Genomic DNA, 27692 nt, shown 5'->3' on the forward strand with positions numbered 1-27692 from the left:
TACAGTTTATACGGATTATTAGGAGTCTAAGCAGTTCTAAACCCAAGATAACAATTAGGTTGGTGCATAAGTTCGTAGCGTTTCTCCATATGTTTAATCATAACAGAAACATTTAACAGAAACTTTAGTAATCAATAATATATTGTCCATCACTGTTTACAATAACCTGCCAACGATGGGGTAACTTTTCGATTCCGCGACCGTAGGTAAAAATCAGATACTTTTGAGGTGAAGGTCACGTCGAGCCATGTTCGAAGCGCATTTTTATATGGAAAGGCGTCCCTTGACGATTGTTCGATAAAGAGCGGGAAAGTTAAAAATTTGAGGCTGTCTGGCAGGTGAATGAAGGGAATGTCTTCCAAATCCAACTTCTCTATAGCGTTTCTGTGAGTCTGGTAAAATACGGGCGTGCTTTATCGTGGAGTAGCAGCACTTCACACAGTCTTCCTGGTTGCCGCGCTCAGAATGCGTCCGCGAGACGTCTACATCTACATCTACATGACTCCTATGCAATTCACATTTAAATGCTTGGCAGAGGGTTCGCCGAACCACAATCATACAATCTCTCTACCATTCCACTCCCGAACAGCGCGCGGGAAAAACGAACACCTAAACCTTTCTGTTCGAGCTCTGATTTCTCTTATTTTATTTTGATGGTCATTCCTACCTATGTAGGTTGGGCTCAACAAAATATTTTCGCATTCGGAATAGAAAGTTGGTGACTGAAATTTCGTAAATAGACATCGCCGCGACGAGAAACGTCTTTGCTGTAATGACTTCCATCCCAATTCGCGTATCATATCTGCCACACTCTCTCCCCTACTACGTGATAATACAAAGCGAGCTGTCCTTTTTTGCACCCTTTCGATGTCCTCCGTCAATCCCACCTGGTAAGGATCCCACACCGCGCAGCAATATTCTAACAGAGGACGAACGAGTGTAGTGTAAGCTGTCTCTTTAGTGGACTTGTTGCATCTTCTAAGTGTCCTGCCAATGAAACACAACCTTTGGCCCGCCTTCCCCACAATATTATCTATGTGGTCTTTCCAACTGAAGTTGTTCGTAATTTTAACACCCAGGTACTTAGTTGAATTGACAGCCTTGAGAATTGTACTATTTATCGAGTAATCGAATTCCAACGGATTTCTTTTGGAACTCACACTTTTCGTTATTTAGCGTCAACTGCCACCTGCCACACCATACAGCAATCTTTCCTAAATCGCTTTGCAACTGATACTGGTCTTCGGATGACCTTACTAGACGGTAAACTACAGCATCATCTGCGAACAACCTAAGAGAACTGCTCAGGTTGTCACCCAGGTCATTTATATAGATCAGGAACAGCAGAGGTCCCAGGACGCTTCCCTGGGGAACACCTGATATCACTTCAGTTTTACTCGATGATTTGCCGTCTATTACTACGAACTGCGACCTTCCTGACAGGAAATCACGAATCCAGTCGCACAACTGAGACGATACCCCATAGGCCCGCAGCTTGATTAGAAGTCGCTTGTGAGGAACGGTGTCAAAAGCTTTCCGGAAATCTAGAAATACGGAATCAACTTGAGATCCCCTGTCGATAGCGGCCATTACTTCGTGCGAATAAAGAGCTAGCTGCGTTGCACAAGAACGATGTTTTCTGAAACCATGCTGATTACCTTCGAGGTGATTCATAATGTATGAATACAGTATATGCTCCAAAACCCTATGCAAACCGACGTCAATGATATAGGTCTGTAGTTCGATGGATTACTCCTACTACCCTTCTTAAACACTGGTGCGACGTGTGCAATTTTCCAATCTGTAGGTACAGATCTATCGGTGAGCGAGCGGTTGTATATGAGTGCTAAGTAGGGAGCTATTTTATCAGCGTAATCTGAAAGGAACCTACTCGGTATACAATCTGGACCTGAAGATTTGCCCGTATCAAGCGATCTGAGTTGCTTCGCAACCCCTAAGGTATCTACTTCTAAGAAACTCATGCTAGCAGCTGTTCGTGTTTCAAATTCTGGAATATTCCATTCATCTACCCTGGTGAAGGAATTTCGGAAAAATGCGTTCAATAACTCCGCTTTAGCGGCACAGTCGTCGGTAACAGTACCATCGGCACTGCGCAGCGAAGGTATTGACTGCGTCTTGCCGCTTGTGTACTTTACATACGACCAGAATTTCTTCGGATTTTCTACCAAATTTCGAGACAATGTTTCTTTGTGGAACCTATTAAAGGCATCTCGCATTGAAGTCCGTACCAAATTTCGCGCGTCGCGTAACGTCTCAGTTGTTGACAATAAATGTGATTGTTACACCTTGTGGAAGGAATTCATCGTACACAATGCTGCCTTTTTATGGGCAGTTACTGCTTTGTTTGGGCTCAACACCTTTCTTTTTCTTTTCTTAGCCGCGCGGGATTAGCCGAGTGGTCTGAGGCGCTGCAGTCACGGACTGTGCGGCTGCTCCCGGCGGATGTTCGAATCCTCCCTCGGGCATGGGCGTGTGTGTTTGTCCTTAGGATAATTTAGGTTAAGTAGCGTGTAAGCTTAGGGACTGATGACCTTAACAGTTAAGTCCCATAAGATTTCACACACATTTGAACATTTTTTTCTTTTCTTATGTGAACATATGGGCGATACACCCGTTGTCTAGGGGTAACGTCTTTGATGTGTAATAAAAATATTCTCAGTCCCGGATTCGAACCCCTTCACTACTTAAATTCTGAATAAAAATCAGCGACGGCGGTCAAAGACTTCCGACCTAAAGAGTCACCTTCATTCAGCCAACGGCCTTGTCAAAAACAGCGGAAGAGCAGACAGAGGCTCAAGGAACTCCTTGCCCTTGGCGGAAGAATCAAGTACGATCAACGGCTTTAGGATGCAGAAGGCACTGGAAACCACTCCATTAACGCTTTCCACATTGACCCGTTTAGACATCTTCTGTCCCTGCGGACTGAAACTTTTCAAGCAATTTCTTGGACTTTTTATAGAAGTTGTGAAGTCATGAAGAAAATTTGAAGTTAGTAAACCATTTACATTAAGGTTTGAAAGTTCTTTCTCGTGATGTTACAGTATTTTTTTTAATATTGAAAGTCTAATGTTTTTCCAAAAAAAGAAAACAAATTCTAACTTCAAAAATTCTCTATTTTTAATGTTTGAAAGAAATAAGCATGTACAAAAGAACATACTTTACTGAAAAAAACATGAGCATAAGAAAACTTCGGTACAGAAGTGCAACTTTTTTTATCAACCATATGTTATTTGGGAATGGTACTCTCTGTAACAGTCAGGTTTGCAGAGACCCACATTATACTGCTTACACCACCATCGTGTTCCATTTCTTACTCTTTTCCCAGTCTTTTTCCCTTTGTTTACACATACTTAACAGAACTTTTCTGCACTTTGTTAACATGTTGTAGCTGGGATCTCTTCTGGGAAGTGTCGCACAGGCACTCTGTCCACATTTGATGACGGTCCACCTTGTAAATCCTGAAGCTGCTCCACATCAGCATCAGTTGCTAGCTGCTTACCTAAGGCCTTCATGAATCGCAATAGAGTGTTGTCTTTTTGGTTGTCTGTTTGCACACAACCCAACTATTCACTATTTTTAAAACAAATAAGTGAAAGAAAACGTTTTTTTCCACCATTTAAGTGTCTTCCGGCAGAAAGGATAACAGACTAATAACTGGTCAACCCTGTTTACTCCAGTTTTATCCTTCTTGTATTCAATTACAACATCTGGTTTACGTCTCTCTACTTGTCCTTCTTTGTTTCTGGTAGTAGTATGAAGTTGCTCGATGTTTGGTCGAATGGCGATACACATCCCTGGTTGATTCCCATTTTACCACAAATAAATATTCCTTTCCAAAACACTATTTCCTCCTTTGTAAGCTTCACAGTCTTCATTTCATTAGATAAACCCTTTCTTTCATTACAGAACCTACATCCAAGGTTTTTATTCTGCCTCAGATAGTCCAACATGGAAGGGCTTGAGTAGAACGTACCCATATAAGTGCAGTGTGCTTTGCCAAAATAAACTTCACACGACCTCCAAATTACTGGTAAGACAGAGTTATCTACATTGTTTGCTCTACCTGTGTAAATTTCACAATTAAAAGCATAACCTGTTGTTGTGTCACACATTATATTGATTCCGCATTTATTTGGTTTGCTTTTCCGATACCCTCTGAATCCTACTCTGCCTCGGAGGGGGTATTTTCCTTCATCAGTTGTGAGGTACACGTGTGGTTTGGAGTTATTCTTACATTTTGTGGCGAAAGAACTGAAGAAAGGCCTAATTTTGTGCAGTGGATCATATCCTAGCTGATCTCGTTTTATGAATTTCGTATTGTCGTTCGAGTGCAACATAAACAACATCGAAGTAAATCTGTCTCTACTCATTACCTTCCTCGCCCATGCAGTATTTCTAAATGCATCCTTTGATCAATAGTCTCTACATTTTGGCAACTTCACTACAGTCATATGCAAAATAATAGAGAAAAACAAGTACATTTCGTGTTTCTTTACTTGGGCCACCGTGGCACATAGTCTTCCTTTTCAAAGATGTCTTCTCATACATTTCATAAATTTTTACTCGTGTACACCTCTTTGTTTCAACTTTTATTGTTTTTATCATCGTACTGTCGAAAAACGTAGAGAAGTATTCAAATTCACTCTAGTTCTCATCCATTTGCAAAGTTACACCACTAGCACTATTGAACACTGGTAAATCACATAGAGTAAATATCTCTGGAGTGAGTATTGCGTTCTGCGCATGTTGTCAACATTAAACCAGGATTGTCACGTGATCTCGGGACTTCGCTGTGCCTGTGTGCTTTCTGCAGCGTTTGAAGTTTATAATACCAAGAGTTTTTGTTGTGTTTCACCGTTTGTTGATAGTGTAATAGCGATGGTGAATTACGTTGTTGCTACGGATGGAAAGAAAAATATGTGAAAGGAGGGATAGTAACTTTTCATGGGTACATTCCATATAGCTCTAATTATAGTTTTCATTTTAGTAAGAGACACTGTATACGTTTAAAAATTTCGAGTCGCATTATAATTAAGACTTGATTCTGTAGACCTATTTTTCTACGATTTTATGACTATATAATAGATATTACGGATCGTACAAAAGCTTACAAACAATCGCTTCCTCTCGTAAATTTGCTAGTGGAACAGGAAAGGGATAGGTTAGTTGTTTCAGTAAATACTATCCTCCATGCATTTATCAGTGACTTGTCAATTATATATATACATTATTCCGTCTACTATTTATTTAATGAACTGGGAGCAAGTACTTAAAATGCGTAAAATAAATACCTCAAAGTGCCACCAGTAAGAAAACTTGTGCTTTATGTCGCAAAAACGAGAAAATAAATACGCAGAAATACAAGAAAAAAGGACGAATTAGCAGGGATATAATCGCTAATGTGTGGAAAATTCAGGCTCTGTAATACAATAAAGTGCGGTATCATACCAAAAACTACCAAAAATCGAGTGCATCTGAACTATGACACCTATCGCAAAGAAGCTGAATGTAATATCACTTGCCCTTAAAAGTTACGTAGCTGGTTTATTCCCGGTATCAAATGGATACTGTTAAAATGTCTTCGCAACATATATAAATAATCCACGACACGTACGAAAAGAATCCGTCTGTACTAGGGATGTAGTGACATTCTAAATATACAAGGCGCTATACGAACAAACACACGACGTCCCGAGATCACGTGACCAGGCCGACAATGTATGTTGACAACACAAAATCTGTTCTGCGCATGTGAGTGCTCACTCCAGAGATATTTACTCTATGGTAAATCAGGCTGGTTGTCAACTGTTGACCAGTGCTCACATCAGTGATCGCGTTTTGCGATGTATCCGGACAAGCAGTAGCACTAGAACCCTCATCTTCATCTGTCCATAAACAAAAAAATACTCGTATAGACCACTATAAAAATATCAAAATAATTTGAATCAATGTTGGCTTTTATAGTAACGTGCATACTATTTCTTAACGATAAATCCGTACCTGAACTGTTGGAAGTTTCAGAAAATACGTCCGATGGTTCGTAATCAACATCGACATCAGAGTTTTCTTCCGCTAATCCGGAAGAACCATCAGAAACATACATGCTCCTTACACAACACAAATGCGCAAACTGCACTAGGCCGAAGTCAGAAGTGCCCTTGACAACCGAACGTGTGATGCCTACGCTCAAGTTCCACATTCATAGTGACCTCTGTCAGAAAGAATGAACTACTCTTGACGCCAGGTCAACTTACGAAATATACAGCGTACGTTTACGCATTACAAGAGCGCGGGAAACAAAGGCCATACATTACAAGATCGCCGGCTTCGCCCAAAGAAGTGCGTTTGCGAGAAAGTATTGCGTACGGGCTTAGTGTGGAAAGTGTTAAAGAAACATAAAGTGTCTCCACAGGACATGTGACCTGTAACTGAAAAAGTGTCAAGATGATCTCTCCCTTGGCAAAAGATTCCGGAATGCCCCCCCCCCCGTTAGGATCTCAGGGAAGGGATTGCCAAAGAGGAAGTGACCGTGAGAAAAAGCCAGCGAACGGAAAACTTTCTACGAGTCGAGGAGTGGACTGTCAGAAGACTGAACGCGGTAGGGAAGCTAGAAAATCTGAAAAGGGAAGTGCTAATGATTAGTCTAAATATAGAGAGAGTCAGTGAAGTGAAATGAAAAGAAGACAAGGATTTGTGGTCCGACAAATATGGGGTAATATCAACAGCAACAGAAAATGGTGTAACGAGAGTAGGACTCATTATGAATAATAACGTGAGGCACAGAGTGAGTTAGTGTGAACAGTTTAGTGGCGCTGTTGTTCTCATCAGCCAACACGATGCTGACGATGCTCACGTCGTGAGCTGAAGAGGAAGAGACAGAGAAAGTATACGAGGATATTGAACGTGTAATTCACTACGCGAAGGGAGATGAAAATCTAATAGTAACGGCGGGCTGGAATGCAGCTGTCGAGAAGAAGCATAAGAAAGGGTGAGATGAGAATATAGGTTTTGAATTAGGAATGAGGGAGAAGAAAGACGAATTTAGTTCTGCAATTAATATCAGGTAGTAATAACGAATTCTCTGTTCTGTGCTATGATTGGAAAAGGCCCGGAGATACGAGAAGATTTCAGGCAAACATTCAGAAATCAGATTCTGGATTGTAAGGCGTACCCAGGAGCATATGTAGACTCAGATCACAATTTAGTAGACCTTAGAAGAGTAGGCTGAAGTTTAAGGAGACAAGTCAGAAATAATGGTTGCGCAAAGAAGAGGATGTGGAAGTACTAAGGAATGAGGAGATACCCTTAAAGTTCTCTAAGGCTATAGATACTGCGATGAGGAATAGCTGAGTGGGAAATTCAGTTGAATAGGAATGGACATCTCGAAGAAGGGCAGTCACAGAAGTTGGAAAGAAAAACATAGGTACAAAGAAGATAACTGCGAAGGAACCGTGTGTAACAGAAGAGATACTTCAGCTGATCGATGAAAAAAGGCAGCACAAAAATGTTTCAGGAAAATTCATGAATACAGAAATAGAAAGAATAGGAATTAAATGGGAAGCTAAAGCGACATGGCTGCATGAAAAATGTGAAGAAATCGAAAAAGAAATGATTGTCCAAAGGACTAACGCTACATGTAGAAAAGGGAAAATAACCTTTGGTGAAATTAAAAGTAAGGCTGGTAACATTAAGAGTGTAATGGAAATTCCACTGCTAAACGCAGAGGAGAGGGAAAATAAAAGAGTACACTGAAGGCCTCTATGATGGGAAAGATGGAAATATTTGTCTGTTGACGTGGTAAAAGAAGAAACACGAGACATATAAAAGAGATAGGGGATCCAGTCTTAGGATCAGAATTTAAAAGAGCTTTTAAGATGAAATAAGGAAGAAGTAATACATAACATTTCATCGGAATTTCTAAAATCATTGAGGGAAATGGCAACAAAGCCACTATACAGTTCAAAAATGTTCAAATGTGTGTGAAATCTTATGGGACTTAACTACTAAGGTCATCAGTCCCTAAGCTTACACACTACTTAACCTACATTATCCTAAGGACAAACACACACACGCACACCTCCGCCGGGACCAGCCGCACAGTCCACGACTGAAGCGCCCCAGACCGCTCGCCTAATCCCGCGCGGCCACTATACAGTTTGACGTGTTAAATATATGAGTCTGGCGACATACCATTTTCGGAAAAACATCATACACACAACTCCGAAGACTGCAAGAGCTACAAGTGCGAGAATTATCCCACACTAAAAAAATTAGGTTAACCGCACATGCATCCAGGTTGCTGACAAGAATAATATACACGAAAACTGAGAATGTTTTAGATGATTATCAATTTGGCTTTAGGAAAACTAAGGGTGCTAGTGAGGCAGTTCTGCCTTTGTGGTTGGTATTGGAAGCAAGACTAAAGAACATCCAAGACACGTTCATAAGATTTATCGACCTGGAAAAACATTCCACCGTGTCAAATGATGCGAGTTGTTGGGATTTCTGAGAAAATAAGGGTAAGCTATAGAAAAGACGGGAATAATCAAAATGCACAAGATTCAAGAGGCTTCAATAAGAGTGGAACACAAGGAACGAAAAGTTGGGATTAAAAAGTCTGTATGTCAGGGATATAGTCTTTCGCCCCTGCTGTTCAATCTATACACCGAAGAAGTAATGACGGAAATAAAAGAAAGGTTCAAAAGTGGAATTAAAATTCAAAGTGAAAGTATATCAATGATAAGATTCGCTGATGTCATTGCTGTCGTCGGTGTAAGTGAAAAAGAATGATAGGATATGTTGAACAGAATGAACACTGTAATAAGTACATAATATCGACTGAGAGTAAGTCGAAGAAAGACGAAGGTAATGAGAAGTAGTAGAAATGAGAACAACTAGAAACTTGGTGATCACGAAGCAGATGAAGTTTCGGAATTCTGCTACCTAGGCATCAAAATAACCCATGACGGACGGAGCAAGGAGGGCATAGAAAGCAGAGTAGCACTGGCAAAAAGGGCATTTCTGACCTAGGAAAGTTATATCATAAGTAGACTTTAATTTGAGGAAAAAATTTCTGAGAATGTACGTTTGGAGCACAGCACTGTATGTACTGAAACGTGGAGTGCGCGGAAACCGAAAAGAAGTGAATCGAAACACTTGCGATGTGGTGCTACATAAGAACATTGAAAATTTGGTGCACTGATAAAGTATGCAACGAGGAGGCTCTCCGCAGAGTCGTCGAGGAAAGAAATATACGGAAAACACTAACTAGAAGGAAAGAAAATGACACCATTTCTCGTCAGCAGTATCGATACGGGACCGGTTCAAAATGGTTCAAATGGCTCTTAGCACTATGGGACTTAACATCTGAGGTCATCAGTCCCCTAGACATAGATCTTCTTAAACCTGACGACATCACACACATCCACGCTCGAGGCAGGATTCGAACCTGCGACAGTAACAGCAGCACAGTTCTAGAATGAAGCGCCTATAACCGCTCGGGCACAATGGCCAGCTTACGGGAGAGGAACCGTCCGTATTGTTCGCGAGCCATTTGAAAAGAGCAAGCGAAGATGCATGTAGCTACCCGCTGATTTTTCGAGTTTGGCTTAGAGGGTGTGGTACACATACACCCGATTTTTGAACCTTCCCCAGTGCACGGAAATGTCGCTCGATGGTGGAGTGCTCGCAATTTGTCACATTTGCCAGTTATCGAGTACACTGGCGCGGATCATTATGGATTATTGCTTTTAAACACTCTTGGCCGAGCCCGAAAATCTACTTGAACGTGGAGAGTCGCTAATGTCAAAATGATATTTCTCAAAAAGAGAAAACCACTTTCCGTGCTCTTGTAACACCTATTTTTGACCTATCTTGTGTCTGTATCGATATTTCTATGTCAGTTTGTAGTACTGCTTCTATATAATGTTGTATCTGTCATGGAAATTCTTTGACTATGTATACATGTTTCAGTTACGTGAATTTTTAAACGATTTTGTTTAAATTATGCTTGTGAATTTAAATAACTACTGGAATGATTGCTGTGTAGTGTACTATACATGACGTGGTCCCTAATTAGGGAACATAGGGTTGAAAGTAAAAGATGTAGGGAAGCCCCGCAGCTACAGAAGTAGCCTGACAGAGTGGAAAAGGTGTGGTTGGCGCGAAAGTGGCAACTCGTCCTTTGTGGCGAGTAAGGAGTCTGGGCTGGGCAGTGATGTGGTTAACACCTCGCTAGCAGCAGAGGATCACAGTAGTTCGTATTCCTGGAGTTTCGAGGCCAGAAGGGCTTAAGGTCAGTATTTATGGGCCTCGGATGCTGAATTTGTTAATACCATTATCATGGCATTGTTTTTGACCCTATAAATATAATTCTGACGCCAAGAAGATCAGTAATAGGGCGAGGCCAATAGTACTGCCACGACAGCATCGCCGCCAGGTTAACAGCCACGACAAATTGCGCCACCAGTGCACCAGCCTTACACTAAATTGTTTTCCATTTGGCACACCGTAAATGGACCAGGTATTTGTGAAATTTGCTTTATTTTAATAGTAATCGTGGTGTTACTAAAAACTCTATCTTACATTCGTCATTATCCCAAATCGCAAACCTGAACAGGATTCCTATCCTAGTAAGTTTAATTCCGAGTGTACTAATTTATTATAAGAAAGTGGCTGCACATGAATTCAACGTTGTGTTGTCATTTGCATAGCCAATCATAATTTTGAGTAGGTCAAGAGACTGCACATTTGTTATTGAAAGACTTATAGTTTGTTGTGCTTCACTTAACTAATAATTAATGAAAAGAATACTTCCCTTTTCTCATACACACTGGTGTAGTTTTGTTAATGAGCTTGGTTCTTCAGATCATGAAAGTTTAAGGGCCCTCATGGACCAGCCTAGTTATTTAATGAAGCAATGCAAAGGCTCCTTAGATTTGCATTCTGTTTAGTTGCTTCAAACCGAGTTTAAGAAAGAACTATTTACTTAGTTATTTATTCTAATTTAAGTTGGTTGATGCATAGTGCACAGGCATAGAGAACCTGTATCAGGCAATGAAGTTATAGATTATGATCATTAGTAGACCCCCTGATTTAAATTCAGAACCATTTCAAGCCTTTTTCCTGTTCAGTAATTGCTACTAGTTTCTTGTGTGTCGGTATTTGGTTTTATAAACTGTTGTACCTAGTACATTTAAGGTACGTGTTGCTGACAGTCATGTGTTGCTGTTTACTATCTCATTGGCCGTTTGCTTATCTGACTTACTAATTAGTAGCACATAGATCTGCAAGGTTAGGTTATTGTGTTATAGTGTGAACAGATATAATAAAAGAGTTTAGTGTGTGTGTGTCAAGGAAAGTTAGGTTAGCCTTTGCACTGCCTTCTGCTGTATCATTATACTTCACACAAGAACGCCTAATTAGGCTGGCGACCTGTTTTAATATGCAATGTTACAACTTGCTTTTGTGCAAAGAGAATGCCTGTTCCTGACCCACCGTTTACTATTGTTTATACTTTGCTGGAGTATTTCGGAAACGAATCCCAGTTTGATTGTTCAGTTTCCATTAGGTTATCTCACGGTCACAACTTTCAAAAATTCCTCGCAAGGGTATAACGTTAGTATCGATTGCCGTTCGAGGTGGTCAGTGGTACCGTTACACTCTGTCTATTGACATTATCCCCATACACGGAAAAATGTTACTGGCTGCCTACTCTGTTGTCACCGTTCTACTGAACTCAAACAGAAAAATAAGTCGGAAATATTCAGATTTCTCCTCTTGCCACTCCATGTTCTAGCGTCCACACCTTCTCTCGCTGTCACCAAATGACAAAACGACGATATGTAAACTCCCAATAGCAAAGTATCTACAAATAAAAAACAGCAATCGGTAAACAAACCAATAGGTAGAGGGATGCCAACATGCAAAACAAAAACGCTACGAACTTATGTACCGAGCTGATAGTTTACGTCTCTGCTTGGAAATAACAAGAGACAGAGTGGTGTATACAAAAATAGGTAGCTACATATGATTGTTTCCGTCCTGCACTGTTCATTTGATCCCGCACATATGTAATTTATTGCGCGTCAGGCACGTTCTTTGACTGTCCATTTCTCTGACTCGTCGTGTCATGAATCTTCACAATTTCCCTTCAATAATTTTACACGTGCTACAAGTGTCGTACTTCACACACTTGCATGTCATGTTTTACCATAATCTATAGTCAGTAAAACAAAGCAGCAAAAATAATTAAACTTCAGGACAACACTTTTATGATCCTCAGATATGGGGACACAGAAACTTGCAGACACTGGAGATCTGCGACACGCAAAGTGGAGTTAACAATATGCAACGCGATAGCGGCTGCAAGTAGTATTGTTTAAACTACTCATAGCAATGATTTGTGAGATCGCTTCCTCGTGATTAATACGCCTCCAAAAAAGGATGAAACATGTCTCCACGTCGCTGCCATATTCATCGATGATAGTCCTCCGAGGTACCGCAGTACTGTCTTCCATCGCTGAACATCAGAAGCCCATGCTTCCCGGTCAAAGCACGACCCCAAAATCAACCGTTTATGTTATGGCGTTATCGGGAGCCTACGCGTGAGACTGTAATTCCCTATTCCCGCCGCTGCTAGCCATCGATCAATGGTGTGAGACTACAGAGAATGTTTCAGGGAGTCTATTACTTATTCTCAAAAGGCAGACGCAGATATCACGGTATTACGATGTGCTTTGTGCATAATACGTCGAGCCCCCCTTATGGTTGTCAGATATGCTCGTCTGTGAGTACCCTGTTGAGCCACTGTCACATCGGAATGCACCACAAATCTGGATACTGCACGATTCGTCCAGCCAGCGAAATGGAGAATCACAATTGAGCCCCTCTCAGATTCTGCCAGGTGCTGATAACACTACCTCATACGTGTTAGTGACATATCAGTATCCTTCACAACGATCACTCAGTATCTGTCACCGTTCATGCTCCTTCCACTAAGGTGACAAAAGCATGGGACATCTTCTAATATCGTGTAGGACCTCCTTTTGCCTGGTGTAGTGCCGCCACTCGACGTAGCATGAACTTAACAAGTCGTTGGAAGCCCCTGCATAAATTCTGAGCCAAGCTGCCTCTATAGCCGTCCTTACTGTGAAAGCATTGCCGTGTAGGATTTTGGCACTAACTGACCTCTCCATTATGTCCCACAAATATTCGATGGGATCCTGTCGAGCGATCTGGGTGACCAAATCATTCACTCGAACTATACAGAACGCTCTAATCCCGCCCAATTGCTGCCCAGTGACATGGCGCATTGTCATCCATAAAAATTACATTGTTGTTTGGTAACGAAATCCATGAATGGCTGAAAATGGTTTCCAAGTAGCCGAATATAAGCATTTCCTGTCAATGATCGGTTCAGTTAGACCAGAGGATCCAGACTATTCCATGTCAACACAGTCCACACCATTGTGGAGCCACCAGCAAGTTGCGCAGTGCCTTTTTGAAAACTTGTGTCCGTGGTAAGTGTGCCTTGCGACGCAGTCGAAACGTACCATCAGCTCTTACCAACTGAATTCAGGACTCATTTGACCATTCCACAGATTTTCAGTCGTCTAGGGGCCAATAGATATGGCAGCGAGACAGTGTTGGTAACACTCGCATCGGTCGTCTGCTGCCATAGCCCTTTAACGCCACATTTCAGAGCACTGTTCTGTCGGATGCGTTCGTAGTACGTCCCACATTGATTTCTGCAGTTATTTCACGCAGTGTTGCATGTCTGTTAGCACTGACAATTCTAAACAAACGCCACTGCTCACAGTCGTTAAGTGAAGGCCGTCGTTCACTGCGTTGTCCGTGGTAAGAGGTAACGCCTGAAATTTGGTATCCTACGCACACTCGTGACACTGTAGATCTCAGAATGTTGAATTCCCTAACTATTTCCGGAATGGAATGTCCCACGCGTCTATCTCTAACTACCTTTGTGCGTTAAAAGTCTGTTATTTCCCGTCGTGTGGCGTTAATCACGTCGGAAACATTTTCACATGAATCACCTGAATACAAATTACAGTGGCGGCAATGCTCTGCCCTCTTACACCGTGTATGCGATACTAACGCCATCTGTATATGTGCATATCGCTACCTCACGACCTTTCTCGCCTAAGTGTATATATCCTACGAGGTCTGGTAATAACACTAAATATGACGAATACTAATGCATATAATTTATTCCAGTCCACTGCAGCGTGGTGGTACAGCAAACGTATATTGATAAATATTAATGATAGTCCTAGGTTGCGTACTGATCTTTATTGGCTCAAAATACGACGCATTTGGACCAAGTAGGGTAAGCACAGATCGCTCACCAGCATTTTGTTCCAGGGCCATAATTACGGCTTGTGGCCGTGTTCTTACTCTACGCTGCTATGACTGACGACCCACATCGTATGAGATAACGTGATGATGCCCCGCCCGGGTGAAACGTGTCACTTTTGAGCCACTAAAGAGCGTTTTGCAACCTAGGACTGTTTTCCAATCTTCATCATTAATGCCTCATAGCTTGACGTTCTATATGTCACAGAGAATTGCAACTAATCATTTACATATCCGCCGATAGTGTGTGTGCGGACGAAGTTACACTGACATGCGTCCATGTTTTCTGGGTGCTACACTCTTCTTGTCAGGCAGTGTAGTTCGACCTGCGACTGTTGAATCTCTACATCAGCTTCATTTTCCGTAATATCCTGCAGTTACATATGATTGCTGTTTTCAAGCTGGTTCTGCTGACTTCCACCCCTCCACACACAATGTATACCTTTCTTCCCAGGAGAAAACAAGAAACAAGAGATTCAGTAAGTCTGTCCGAATGGATTACCGTGGATGCGTAATTACCACAGCTACTTCATCATTACAGGACAAGCAGAACTCGGCTTAACAGCTATAACATTAAAGAAAACTAGTTTACGAAAACATTTCTGATTCTTTTTCCAGTGTCTGCGAGTTATTGAAAAGATTTTTGAATGTAGTGATGCCTAGTAAGATGATAATAACGATTATCTACTACTATACCATTTTATATGCAATGGAAAACCCATTAAGGATCCAAAGATTGACAAAGAGTTAAAACGTACTGTGTTCTTTAGGAGAGCTGGTAAGAATGAGGACAAATCTAGAGGGATAACTCAATTAAACATCGACTACGATTTGGAGTTTTAATTAACGAACTGAAACAGAGAGGTTAATTATGGGAGAAAAATTTGAATTTAGACAAGAAGACGGCTCAAAAATACCACTTTGTGTTTAGAAATGAATATGATGGTCACGCATAAAGCGTGTTTTTTAATCGTAAGGCCCGCGTAATTTATGACACTTCTGTAAATATGGTCCCAGTCTTTTCACTATCCGTTGTCGGGTGGGCGGTAAAAATTCTTCAGAATTTCTGTTGATATCAACCTGCTTTGCTTTTGCTTCTTGTCGCTATACTTGTCACAATAAAGTAATTTCCTTTTCTCTTTATCTGGTTCATATTCCTTAATTTGTGATTCTACCTTGGTTTCTTTTTAATTTTGAAAAGGATCCACAACACTATTTCTGAACTTTCTTTCACCTTGCATCTTCTCTCTTCATTGACTATCCATAAGTGCTGCATCCTATTCGGGAAAAAATAGACTGAAAATTTGAATCCCTAATTTAAAAGTTGATTTTATTCAGTTGTTTTCTTGTCATGACAAGAGAAACAGGTCGGAAATGTTCTGTCCAGGGTTCGAAAACATCGTTAATTATGTTGTGGGAAGGGGAGACCTGTCATTAAATACTCTGCAATTATTATACCATGAAATATGATTGTATCGTAATGCAGATTATCCAGGTACTGTTCAGTTTACACCACGTGATTATAAATATCATATACGGTGCCTCTGAATCGATAGTGCAAATTCGACACTGGAGACTGGTCTACTTTCCAATAGGTGTTGTAAGTAGGCTGTTTATGTTTTCTCTATGTAAGTAGGCTGTTTAGGTTTTTTTATTGGTAACGCCACCTCTGTATGAAAATCACTGGCTGTGCTGTGTGCAGTCTGTGGCTGCTTTGCATTGTTGTAATACTCGCCATTGTAGTGTTGGGCAGCGGCAGCTGGATGTGAACAGCGCGTAGCGTTGCGCAGCTGGAGGTGAGCCGCGAGCAGTGGTGGATGTGGGGAGAGAGATGGCGGAGTTTTGAAATTTGTCATGAACTGCTATATTTATACATGATGATATCAAGGTAAATACATTGTTTGTTCTCTATTAATATCTTTCATTTGCCAACTATCCCTATCAGTAGTTAGTGCCTTCCATAGTTTGAATCTTTTATTTAGCTGGCAGTAGTGGCGCTCGCTGTATTGCAGTAGCTTGAGCAGCGAAGATTTTTGTGAGGTAAGTGATTTGTGAAAGGTATAGTTTAATGTTAGTCAGGGCCATTCTTTTGTAGGGAATTTTGAAAGTCAGATTGCGTTGCGCTAACAAAATATTGTGTGTCAGTTTAAGCACAGTCTGGTATAATTGTTCAAAGGGGACGTTTCATATGTCGACCCTTAGCCGAGGATACCTCACTGGAATCTTCTGATTTTTTTTCTTGTAGTTTGTGTAATTACTGTGGCTTTTGTTTATTGCTAGCGCGTAATTGTAGAGAAAATCTCCTTTGTAGTTGCAGTATTTCATTGTTGTACAGTAAAACAGTTGTGGCATGCATGTAGATTTGCAGCAAGTTTTTCGCAGCTGCGCTTGCAATTAACTAAATATTATTTTCAGTGCTATGTTAATGTGTTCTCTTATTTTGCTCTTCAAATTGTGCTTTTCTGTGTTGTCGTGTGAAATATTGTGACAATAATGGCGTGTGGAAAACGTAATACTAGGCTCCAAAGTAAACTGAGAAATGACAGTGAAGACGAAGGCAGTGTGTTAGCGCCGCAGAGTAATGAATTTACTAATGTTCAAAGTAGTAATTTGGTAACTGTGCATAGGGAAATGCAGCGGGCGTCAAATAATGGTGTAGACAGTGAAACAGGTAGTGAACAGGGAAGCATTATCGATCGATCGGTCGGCAACAGCTCGCCTCGGGAATCGGGAACGACAGAACACAATATTGCAAATACTGTAGACTCAGGTTTTGGGTTCTCACCGTTTTCTCAAATGAGTCAAGACACATTTTCCGCTTGTCAAAATGTGAATGTTGCCGGTGCAACTTCACTGCCGAAAAGCACTGAGGAACATGTTTCAGACACCAGTGCATTGTTATTACAATTAATGCAACAAATGGGACAAAAGCTTGAAAAGTTAGACACAATGGAACAACACCAGAGACAAACACAGCAACAGTTAGACACAGTGGAACAAAATCTTAAAAAGTTAGACACAATGGAACAAAATCAGAGACAAACACAGCAACAGTTAGACACACTGGAACAAAATCAGAGACAAACACAGCAACAGTTTCAAAAGTTAGACTCATTGGAACAAACTCTTGAACAAATGCGTGACGATTTAACTACTGAGTTACATAACATTGAATCGAAATGTCAAAAAGTCTGTAATGACGTAAAAACTCAAATTTGTGAGCGTTTTCAACCTATTTTTTCGCGGCATGAAAAGGCATTACAGAATCACGAAGCAGCCATAAAAGAACTGCAAATTATTGTTCATGAAAATCATGAGACCTTGCAAGCTAAATTTGACTCAGTTGCATCTACCGATTCGGTTACGCAATTTGCAAAAACTCAGGAAAACTTTAAGGACACAGTAGATACTCTGAAACTTGGTTCAGAAAAACACACTGAAGAAATAAGTACACTATCGGAGAAAGTAGCCGAACTTTCGGATCAGGTCACTAACTTATCTACAAAGGTAGATGATGATCTGAATGACACAAGACCTGTAGCCTTCACTGACACAGAAGAGTGTGAACAAATTAGGAAATTCAAACAGAATCAAAATCAAATCAATACACAGTACAAAAGAGAAATCCGGGAAGTACAAGATCAGCTGACACAGGTAATACAAGAATTACGTATTTCAGAGGACACTCGCGCTCCAACACGGGAAGAGGGACTTAGAAATACGGAAAAGCCGCAAAATAATAACATAGGGCATTTCAGAAGTTATGAAAGAAATTGGCAATGTGCACCGAATTTTGAGATGGAACGGCCGACACGACCTAACAATGACCGATATGCGACTCGCCGACATGATGATTTTGACTATAAGCTGTTCATTACTACACATAAATTCAAAACATTTAAGAATTCTGGCAACGACATTCATCCACAAGCATGGCTCCATCAATTCTCTCATTGTTTTCCTCCTCGTTGGAACACAGATTAGAATTTATATGTGGCTACTTAGAGAATGAACCAGCTGTAAGAATGCGATCGGTCATTCACGATTGCCATAGTGAAGGAGAATTTTACCATGCCTTCCTCTCAGCATATTGGTCTCAAGCCACACAAGACCGCGTAAAACATGACATCATAATGATGAAACATTTCGAACAATCTGAATTCTCCAGTCTTGTGAAATATTTTGAAGACATGTTGCACAAGAATCAGTACCTGACAAACCCATACAGCCCCTCAGAACTCATCCGCATTTGCTTAATCAAATTACCTGAACATTTACGACATATTATTTTGGCAGGACGTTGCAAAGACGACATTGAAGCTTTTCAGGGACTGTTACAAGAACTGGAAAGTGACACTGACAATCGCGGAACGCGAAACCACGAACACAACAATTACAGGTCACATCCGTCACAATTCCGTGACGACAGAAACAATAACTGGACACGACTGGTCTATTCTTACAACGCAAATCGTGATCAAAATAGACACCACCCGTACGACAAGCGTTGGCAGAGTAATAATAGTTACAGAGAAAGATCGCATTTCCGTAGTAATGACTATCACAGAGACAATCAGAGAAACAGACAATATGGGAACCAAAACAAGTATTATCAAGGGAGGCAGAATAACTTCAGACGCAACAGTTCGGCGCAGAGTTACGATTCAGGGAGAAATTCTCCACCACATGACCGACAAACAAGAAACTATGTAAACTACCCACAAAACGACAGACGTGAATTCCATCAGAACTGGCGGGATTCTAACAGAGCTGGGCCCTCTCGGCAAGGCGAATTTGTAGAAGTTAGGTCTCCTAATCCCAATAACAACGCGCGCCAACAAAGAGACAGACAATGACTCGCGCCGCAGGCACCCACGTGCGCCGGCTGGCTCAGAGAAAAATAACATAGACGCTAACCTTGAGAAAAATTCCAGTATTCTTTGCCGACGTATACCGCATGACAATTGCATTCAAGTTCAAACTCTGAGTACTATGAAGAGTAAAGGTTTACACCAGGTTTCACATGTAAAACCATTTATTGAAAGATAATCTGCTTTTTAACTTAGTCTTTGTCATAAAATTTTTCGCTTCACATTACTAATATGCTTTGTCAGGCGTAGAATCTGTTAACATACAACAATGTTTGAAGTTAAATATCCAATCAAGAACCAAGAGAACTCACTTAAACAGAAATGACGAATGCATTGTTATAGTGAACAGACGTCACAGTGTTATTGTGTGTGTACATTCTTGCTTGTTAGTTGCACGATTATGGAACGACTATAAGGCTTACATGCTTATAACATTTACCAGTACTGCTAATGAGATTTTAATGCAACATTTTGGTTTACTTGAAAATATATTCTGGATTTAAAGTACTTTCAGTGAGATAACAGATGGCACAGTGGTTAGTTTATGTGACAGCTACACGATTTTATCACGACGCTACTAATGAGTGACAATTTACAATGTTGCTTTTGCAGTGTTTCTGTTTTATATCTGCACAGTTTTTCTGAATTCTTCTGGAAAGTAAAACATGTTTTAGTAGTAACTTTTGTGGTACAGCAACAATGAGATTGTCTTTTCCGTAGCACAACAATACGTTACAGCACAGTACTTTCTTCATCACGGCAATAAGCGTAATAACTAAGATATCTATACATAAAGCATTTCACTTTTGTTTATCATGAGGTAAGTACATTGACTTCTGCAGAACTTGGCTTTCGGAGGACGATAAGTACGACACTTCCACAGAATTATCTTACAGCAAGACGCACATTTAGCGCTACAGGACACGCATTTGAGAGATTTTGTACTTAAGCCATTTATTTTTCAAGATTTTTGAATTACAAAGGAAGTTTTCCGTGATATATTTCATTCTATTGCTGTAATCTGTAACACCTGAGGGTCTAATTACATTAATCCTCAGGGGGGTATACGCCTACTTTGTGTACCATGTGTTTGGCAACCACAAGGAACCCTAGCTAATATGGTATTTGCTTATACAACTTTACACATCGGTACCATATTTCTCTAACACACAAATTACACAGCTATCTGATCATGTAACTGAGAGATAAACTTTTTTTATTACATCAGTGACTGATGTTTACGCAATTACACAGTTGGATAACTTCACACTTATGAAATTGTATTTTGTCTGTACTTTGTGAAATGCTCATATTTTTTCGGAACCATTGTGATACTATGAGAGCTTTGAATGATGTATTTGGTATGGATTCATGATTTTTAAAGTACGTTTGAGGCAGATGACACTTTTGACATGAGCAGAGAATTTTTTTAATTATTGGAGGAAGCTACGGCGATTTTGAGATTTGACTGAGGTGTTATGATGTTATTTTTACGACGACGATGTGTATTATGCTGCTGAGGTATGTTTACGATTAATAGGCTGAGGCTATATGAGTTATTTGATTATGCTTCATATTTATAATGACGAAATATTGACGAGTGTCGATGGATACGTATATGTGTAATAAGGTAAGGAGTAATGAATAGTGGGTAGGGACTCTTGACTTGTGAAAAAGGATGTTGGAAACCAAGAATCGTACATTAAGAGTTATGAAGTGTGTGTAAATGCGTGAATGTATCACAATGCCGGCGAAAATTTTTTGGACAACGTTATATTCATAGGATTTTCTTTCTACAGATTTGCAACGCTAATTCTTGACCTGTGAAATATTTTTATGTGAGACTGTCACTGTAGCGGAAACTGGTGTCGTAAATATTTCCGTAAGAAAGTTAAGTGACCACCTGCACGTAATGCGTCGTGGGCATGCAGCTGTGTCAAACACCTGGAGAACAAGCCATTAGGGTGTGCCTTTCCGGAAGCACAGGTAGAAAAAAAAAGAAAAAAGGCAGGCCTTTATCCTCGCCATTGGCATTCCTTTAGAGAAAATATTGCAAATGCGACACCCTCATTACTTCCATTAACCTTGCTATTGACATTCCTTTGTAGAAAGCATCGCAAATATTACACGCTCATTACCTGAAAACATATGATTACTCGTACTTTGTGCTAATTATTGCAATGCTTATGAATTGATGGGAAATATTCGTACATCTGCACACCTGATTATGACAAGTGTCTTTCTATGAGAGTTGAGAGCTACTGACTTACGAAATGCCACATGACTATTGAATGATATTTTTATGCTTTGCTTTTTGTAGTTGCTTATTTCACTTGATATCTGGTTTCCAGCTGTATTGCAGCATTGCTTTTATAAAATAAAATGCATTTGCTAATGTGAACACTTTCTGTCAACAGATCTATTAAATAATTATTTTATGATCCACATTCTTTAAAAAAGGAGCACTTGGAAAGGAAAGAACAATAAGAAGGAACTAGTAACAGTAACACATAATTTTCTTTTCAAGTACATGCTAATATTTCTTTTTACAATCAGTTGTTGTGGTGCACCACTTTAATTACATAGATATTAAGATGTGAATATACATTTCCCTTATCTGCATTTTGTTTTTACTGTAATATTTTTTCTGCTTGAGCTTTGTCATGTATAGATATAAGTTTTATATTTTTTATATTTGCTGCTGCTGTTTGCCAGGCATAGTGCTACTGAATTTTAAATTGTGTTACTCTGTTAAGTTAATTTTACTACTGACTTATTTTTCTTGCTACTGTACATTGGCTCATATTAGTTGTAATGTTGCATTGCTTGGTAATTTATATTTACTGTAGCTTGCTTTGCAATTTTCCATTTTTTTTGCATTGCTGTTTGTGTTAATTTGTTATGTGCTGCTGCATTGCCTCGTCCCTTAGTTTAGTATCTGAGCTCAGTAGATTTAAGTTAGCTTAAGAGGAGACTATATAAGAAACTAACTATTATAAATTTATAAGAAATGGATTGAGAAGCTATCAGAAAATGGTCTGGCAAAATAAAAAGGATACTGTACAGTGGAGAAAAACTATTATTGACAGAGGATGAGAACAGAATACAGAAAGCAGAGAGAAAAACTCTTTTTGACAGAGGATGTGAACGAAATACAGAAGGCAGGCTTAGATAGGACTTTTGGGAATAATGATGAATGAAGGGAGATCTCCAAGAAGCAAAGAAAGTTTTGTTTGCAAAATACTGCAATGAAACAAACCCTGTCCTTTCCTTTTGTGTTATCCCACTATGTGTTTGGGTACCCTTGTGTATATATGTTCTTCCTGTCTTTATATGTTTACCTCATCAGACTTTTGTTGTAGAATTTTTCTCATACTCAGCTACATGAACTATGATGAGGAATAAATATAATTTGCGTTAATAATATGTTATTTACTTTGTAAAGATGTTAGACATTATTAATTCTGTTTTGTTTTAATGCTCATGTGTAAAGTTGATGTTTCAAAAGTTATTCTGATCTTTTATGTATTTACTTATGTCATAATTCCTGTAACACTGATGTATATGTTTATTTCTATTCTTTCGTAAAGCCCCTATTACTACAAATGTTATCTGTATTGTTATGTTTTTAATGATGTATTTTGTACCTTTGTTATTGTATTCTTATGTTATAAAATTGTAATTGACACCAGTTCATCTTATTATTAACTTGTAAGCATTCATTTCACTGCACACATTTCCGTTGGTCATAGTATATGGACAATATGTGAGAAGTAGGGACTGATAGTGTTTGCACATGTGTTAATAATTCAGCAAGGGACTGGATAACAGCATTGCTGGTTCTAAGGACAATTCCAAAAACTTTGTGAGTGCACAAGTGGTGGTTATGGACTAGCTGTATTATCCGCAAGACTCTTCAATGGTGATTGTGCACCTGCACAGTCACAACAGATGGCTGTTGGCTATCTCTACAAGGACTACAGTGGGTCTACATCAACCATCAATACCATCATCTCTACAAGGACTGCAGTGGGTCTGCACCTCTGGTGGCCCACCAATATCGTAATCTCTACCAGGACTACAGTGGGTCTGCTCTGTGATGACCTACCAATACTCTTCAAAATTTCGACTGACTCTGCTGTGGGTTTGCTCTGTTGTGGCCCATTACCTGTCAGCATGTCAAGAGTCAGCACTGTCTTTCTGATGGAAGGACACTACTTCTTCAAGACTGCATGGAAATCCACTACTTCCGTGTGCATTGTCTTTTACTGCTCAGACTTTGAGAAAAGAAATGGCAGTTTCACTGTGATGAATGATCAGGACTGTCTTTATAGACTGTGAGAAAATTTGAGCTTTTGACCAACATAGTATCAATAAGTGTGTGCATTTGATTTCTTTGTTATTGTAATTATGAAAAATGTTATCAAATCATTATTGGCCACTGCCCAAAAAAAATTTGTAAAATTTTTTTGTGGGGAGCATGGGGGCTATGTAAGTAGGCTGTTTATGTTTTCTCTATGTAAGTAGGCTGTTTAGGTTTTTTTATTGGTAACGCCACCTCTGTGTGAAAATCACTGGCTGTGCTGTGTGCAGTCTGTGGCTGCTTTGCATTGTTGTAATACTCGCCATTGTAGTGTTGGGCAGCGGCAGCTGGATGTGAACAGCGCGTAGCGTTGCGCATTTTGAGGTGAGCCGCGAGCAGTGGTGGATGTGGGGAGAGAGATGGCGGAGTTTTGAAATTTGTCATGAACTGCTATATTTATACATGATGATGTCAAGGTAAATACATTGTTTGTTCTCTATTAATATCTTTCATTTGCCAACTATCCCTATCAGTAGTTAGTGCCTTCCATAGTTTGAATCTTTTATTTAGCTGGCAGTAGTGGCGCTCGCTGTATTGCAGTAGCTTGAGCAGCGAAGATTTTTGTGAGGTAAGTGATTTGTGAAAGGTATAGTTTAATGTTAGTCAGGGCCATTCTTTTGTAGGGAATTTTGAAAGTCAGATTGCGTTGCGCTAACAAAATATTGTGTGTCAGTTTAAGCACAGTCTGGTATAATTGTTCAAAGGGGACGTTTCAGTGTTTGATATAGATTGCTTAAAATTCCGAGCGCTAATTCTGCCATATTGGCAGACACAATATCCTTAATGCGGCCTAATCAAGAAAGTGCCTTCAGGAAGGAATCAATTAACATGACAGCGCAACGCTTGCTGTTCCTCCAAACCAGTATAAGAGGGAATAAAGGTCTGACATGCATTGGCAGGTTTTGCTCAGAAGCACAAAGAGCACGCTTAGCTGCAGTGTACAGTGTCTGCTGGAGGGATATCTGTCTTCTGTATAACAAAGAAATAGGAAAATAAAATTCGTAGGTAGCTGATTGCGAGTCGCAAATTTTCATAAAATGCATGCTGGTGACTTCTATATTGTACCCAAACCTCTATGTGCAGTATTAGAGATAGTAGGGCTAATGCCTTCCAAACAAACGGCTAGAGCAGAGTCGTCAGTGATGTTTAAAGTGGTGAAAGCAAAGTCCAATACTTTTTTTCTTTTAGCGGTTACCACGCTAGGCGTGGACATGTATGCAATGCTCAAACTTTATCAGGAACTGCCAAAAATCACCGTTTTCGTAGATGTCGCAGTGAGACTACTCAACTCTTCGAGAGTACTCTGGCCATTTGCATGTAGTACAATTTTTATGTTGGAAGACCTGAAATTGTTTCTTGAATCTCTCGAGTACTTTGATGGATGTGTACAGTACAAAAAGCAGAAAAGAGGAAAACTCGTCGGCTTACTTTTGTGCTGTGTTTCCTTTGTTCTAAGAGCAGTGGAATTCTCTTTGGCTACAGTTTATCTTCGCCGGTTCCCTGAGAATACACGCGTAGTACTGTGGATACTGTATGCATTATTTGGAGGCCTGGAATCCCTCGTCCTACTGCAGATCACCACACTTGTACTCGAACTGCGTGAGAGATTTCGTGTACTCAACGACAGTATCCTCATCGCCGCCACTCCTCACGGTGATAGGCACTTTTCGCGTATCCTCCTGGGCTACGTTCGACAAGCGGCGCTGGTATCCCATCTCGGGGTGGACCGGCTGCACCACGCACACGCAGTTCTCCAGCGGGCAGCAGAATTTTTCCAGCGCCACTTCGGCATCAGCTTGGTCCTTCACATAACGGCATCATTCTCTGCTCTCATTTATGGCGCGTACGAGTTTCTGGTGTTGTGGGTGGCGCCAGAGAAGAGCCACGCCACTGTGGTCAACAATTCCAAGGCGTCAGCGGCAACGTGGCTGACGTCACACCTGCTGAACCTGGTGGCCGTGGTGCTCTCCTGCTCGGCGACGGTGGACGAGGCAGAGCGCACGCGCGACCTGGTGGTGAGGGTCGCCACGCTGCAGGGGCGGCCGTTTCTCAGCGCGGGGATGGAGCCGCTGCTGACGCAAGTGCTGACCTCTCGCCCGCTGTCGTTCAAGGCTGCCGGTTTCCTCACCATCGACCGCCATCTGCTGGTGTCCGCTCTCTGCGTCACCATCACATACTTAGTCATATTAGCTCAGATTTCTCTCAATTAACTATTTAATTGGCAACCTTTTATTCAGGGAGAATAACCAAAAGAAACCGAACTAACTTGCTGGGTGACAGAGCTTTTGTAGCACCGACTTTTATGATTTGGAGTGCATAGAGCGACCATTCCAGAGACAGTAAGCCGAGTGTCGTCGCTGAAGATGCTAGGGCCGCGCGGGATTAGCTGAGCGGTCTGGGGCGGTGCGGTCTTGGACTGTGCGGCTAGTCCTGGTGGAGGTTTGAGTCCTCCCTCAGGCATGGGTGTGTGTGTTTGTCCTTAGGATAATTTAGGTTAAGTAGTGTGTAAGCTTAGGGACTGATGACCTTAGCAGTTTAGTCCCATAAGATTTCACACCCATCTGAACATCTGAAGATGCTAGGGACTTGTTTCGGCAGAGTTTACAGTGACAACTGTTTACTGTGATCGTCGATTTTGCAATGGTTCATTTTTCTGAACAGATGTTTGGCCACGAAAAGGGGATCAGAAGTTCTTGAAATGTTAAAAATGGCGTACAATGACGATGCTATGGAGAAAACTCAAGTGTTTGATTAGATTTTCCGTTTCAAGAATGGTGAAATGTCAGTTGGTGACAAACCTCGTTCTGGTCGTCCTTCCTCGGCCCAAACACATGAAAATGTTGAAAACTTTCATTCAGTCATCGACGACATACCATTAAAGAGCTATCAAAAGTGATTTGCAACAGATTTCGGAATGAAAAGAGTGGCTGCAAATTCTTGCTACAGCTACTGGTCCCAGAATAAAAAGAAGCTCGCATGGAAGCACGTGGTGCTCTGAAAGAAGGGCCGCGACGTGTTTTCCAAAAGAAGGAGTGGCCTGATTTGTTGCAGGCTGGTGATTGGTTTTTCCCTCACGAAATTGGGTGTTTTCACATAGGCCTGTCTGTACGACAATTCTTGATAAAATATATTGTAACTCATGTTTCTCATACCCCTTCCCCCCATACTCAGCCGATCTTGCCCCATGCGCCTTTTTTATTTCCTGAAATGAAGACAGACATGTAAGAAAGAGTTTTGCTGATGTTGGTGAGGCGAAGATAAAAACGACAGAGCTACCATCAATCATCAAAAAATGTTGAATTTAAACTGTTTTGAAAAATGAACTATAATATTAGACAGGTGTATTACTGCAAGAGGAGAGAACTTTGAAGGGGAATGAAGATCTGTACTTATAACGTGAATAAATAAGTTCAGTATCTTTTGGGTGACCCCTCATATGTGTTGGCATTTAGTTATATGTGGCAACGGGTACTGCAGTTCAGGAAGTAGTTGTGTTTCTTTACAATGTGTAGGAAACCATGTAGTCTACACTGACGCCAAGGCAGTGTTTTACATCATGAGGCACCAGTCCGATATTTATCAGACTTGTGGAGATGATCTTAGCACAACAGATATCGAATGATTAAACCAGCACTCGAACGTTATGTCCATCATCGCTGTCAGCATACCCCCTGCAGGCACAAATAGCTTCTGAAAGTCATAATGACGAGGAGAAGACAGCAAGCCATCACCGGTTTCCCAGGAAATTCGCTCAGTCGAAGAGGATTCAGAATAAGGGAACACGTGTCTTAGATTATCCATAGATACTCGATCGTTGCTGAAAAATCGACGGTCAAAGTTTACAAGGTATTTTCGAGGATTTTACTGTGAAATTTGGCGACCGAGTGCCTGGCTTCAGAGTTTCTTAATTTTGAGCCCTATTCGAAACCACGTTATTGTTTTGTTTATTTTGTTATTGTTGTTTTCATTTATCTACGCCTGTCCGTAAAAGTTGCTACACGAATGTTTCTTAGAAAATTATGCTATAGAAATTCATTATATTAATTGTAAAATTACACCTGCATTTC

The 27692-nt window shown here is 40.6% G+C and overlaps 1 protein-coding gene across 1 annotated transcript in view; it reads left to right on the forward strand.

Annotated features, from left to right (window-relative positions):
- LOC124594513 overlaps positions 1 to 25835 on the forward strand; it is a 66045-nt gene extending 40210 nt beyond the window's left edge. The window contains exon 2 of the mRNA XM_047132886.1: positions 25108 to 25835. Within this exon, the coding sequence (XP_046988842.1) occupies positions 25108 to 25835 (728 nt within the window). The remainder of the gene's footprint in view (positions 1 to 25107) is intronic.
- The last annotated feature ends 1857 nt before the right edge of the window (positions 25836 to 27692 follow it).

Source organism: Schistocerca americana, chromosome 2, assembly GCF_021461395.2.
Source record: "Schistocerca americana isolate TAMUIC-IGC-003095 chromosome 2, iqSchAmer2.1, whole genome shotgun sequence".
NCBI lineage: Eukaryota > Metazoa > Arthropoda > Insecta > Orthoptera > Acrididae > Schistocerca > Schistocerca americana.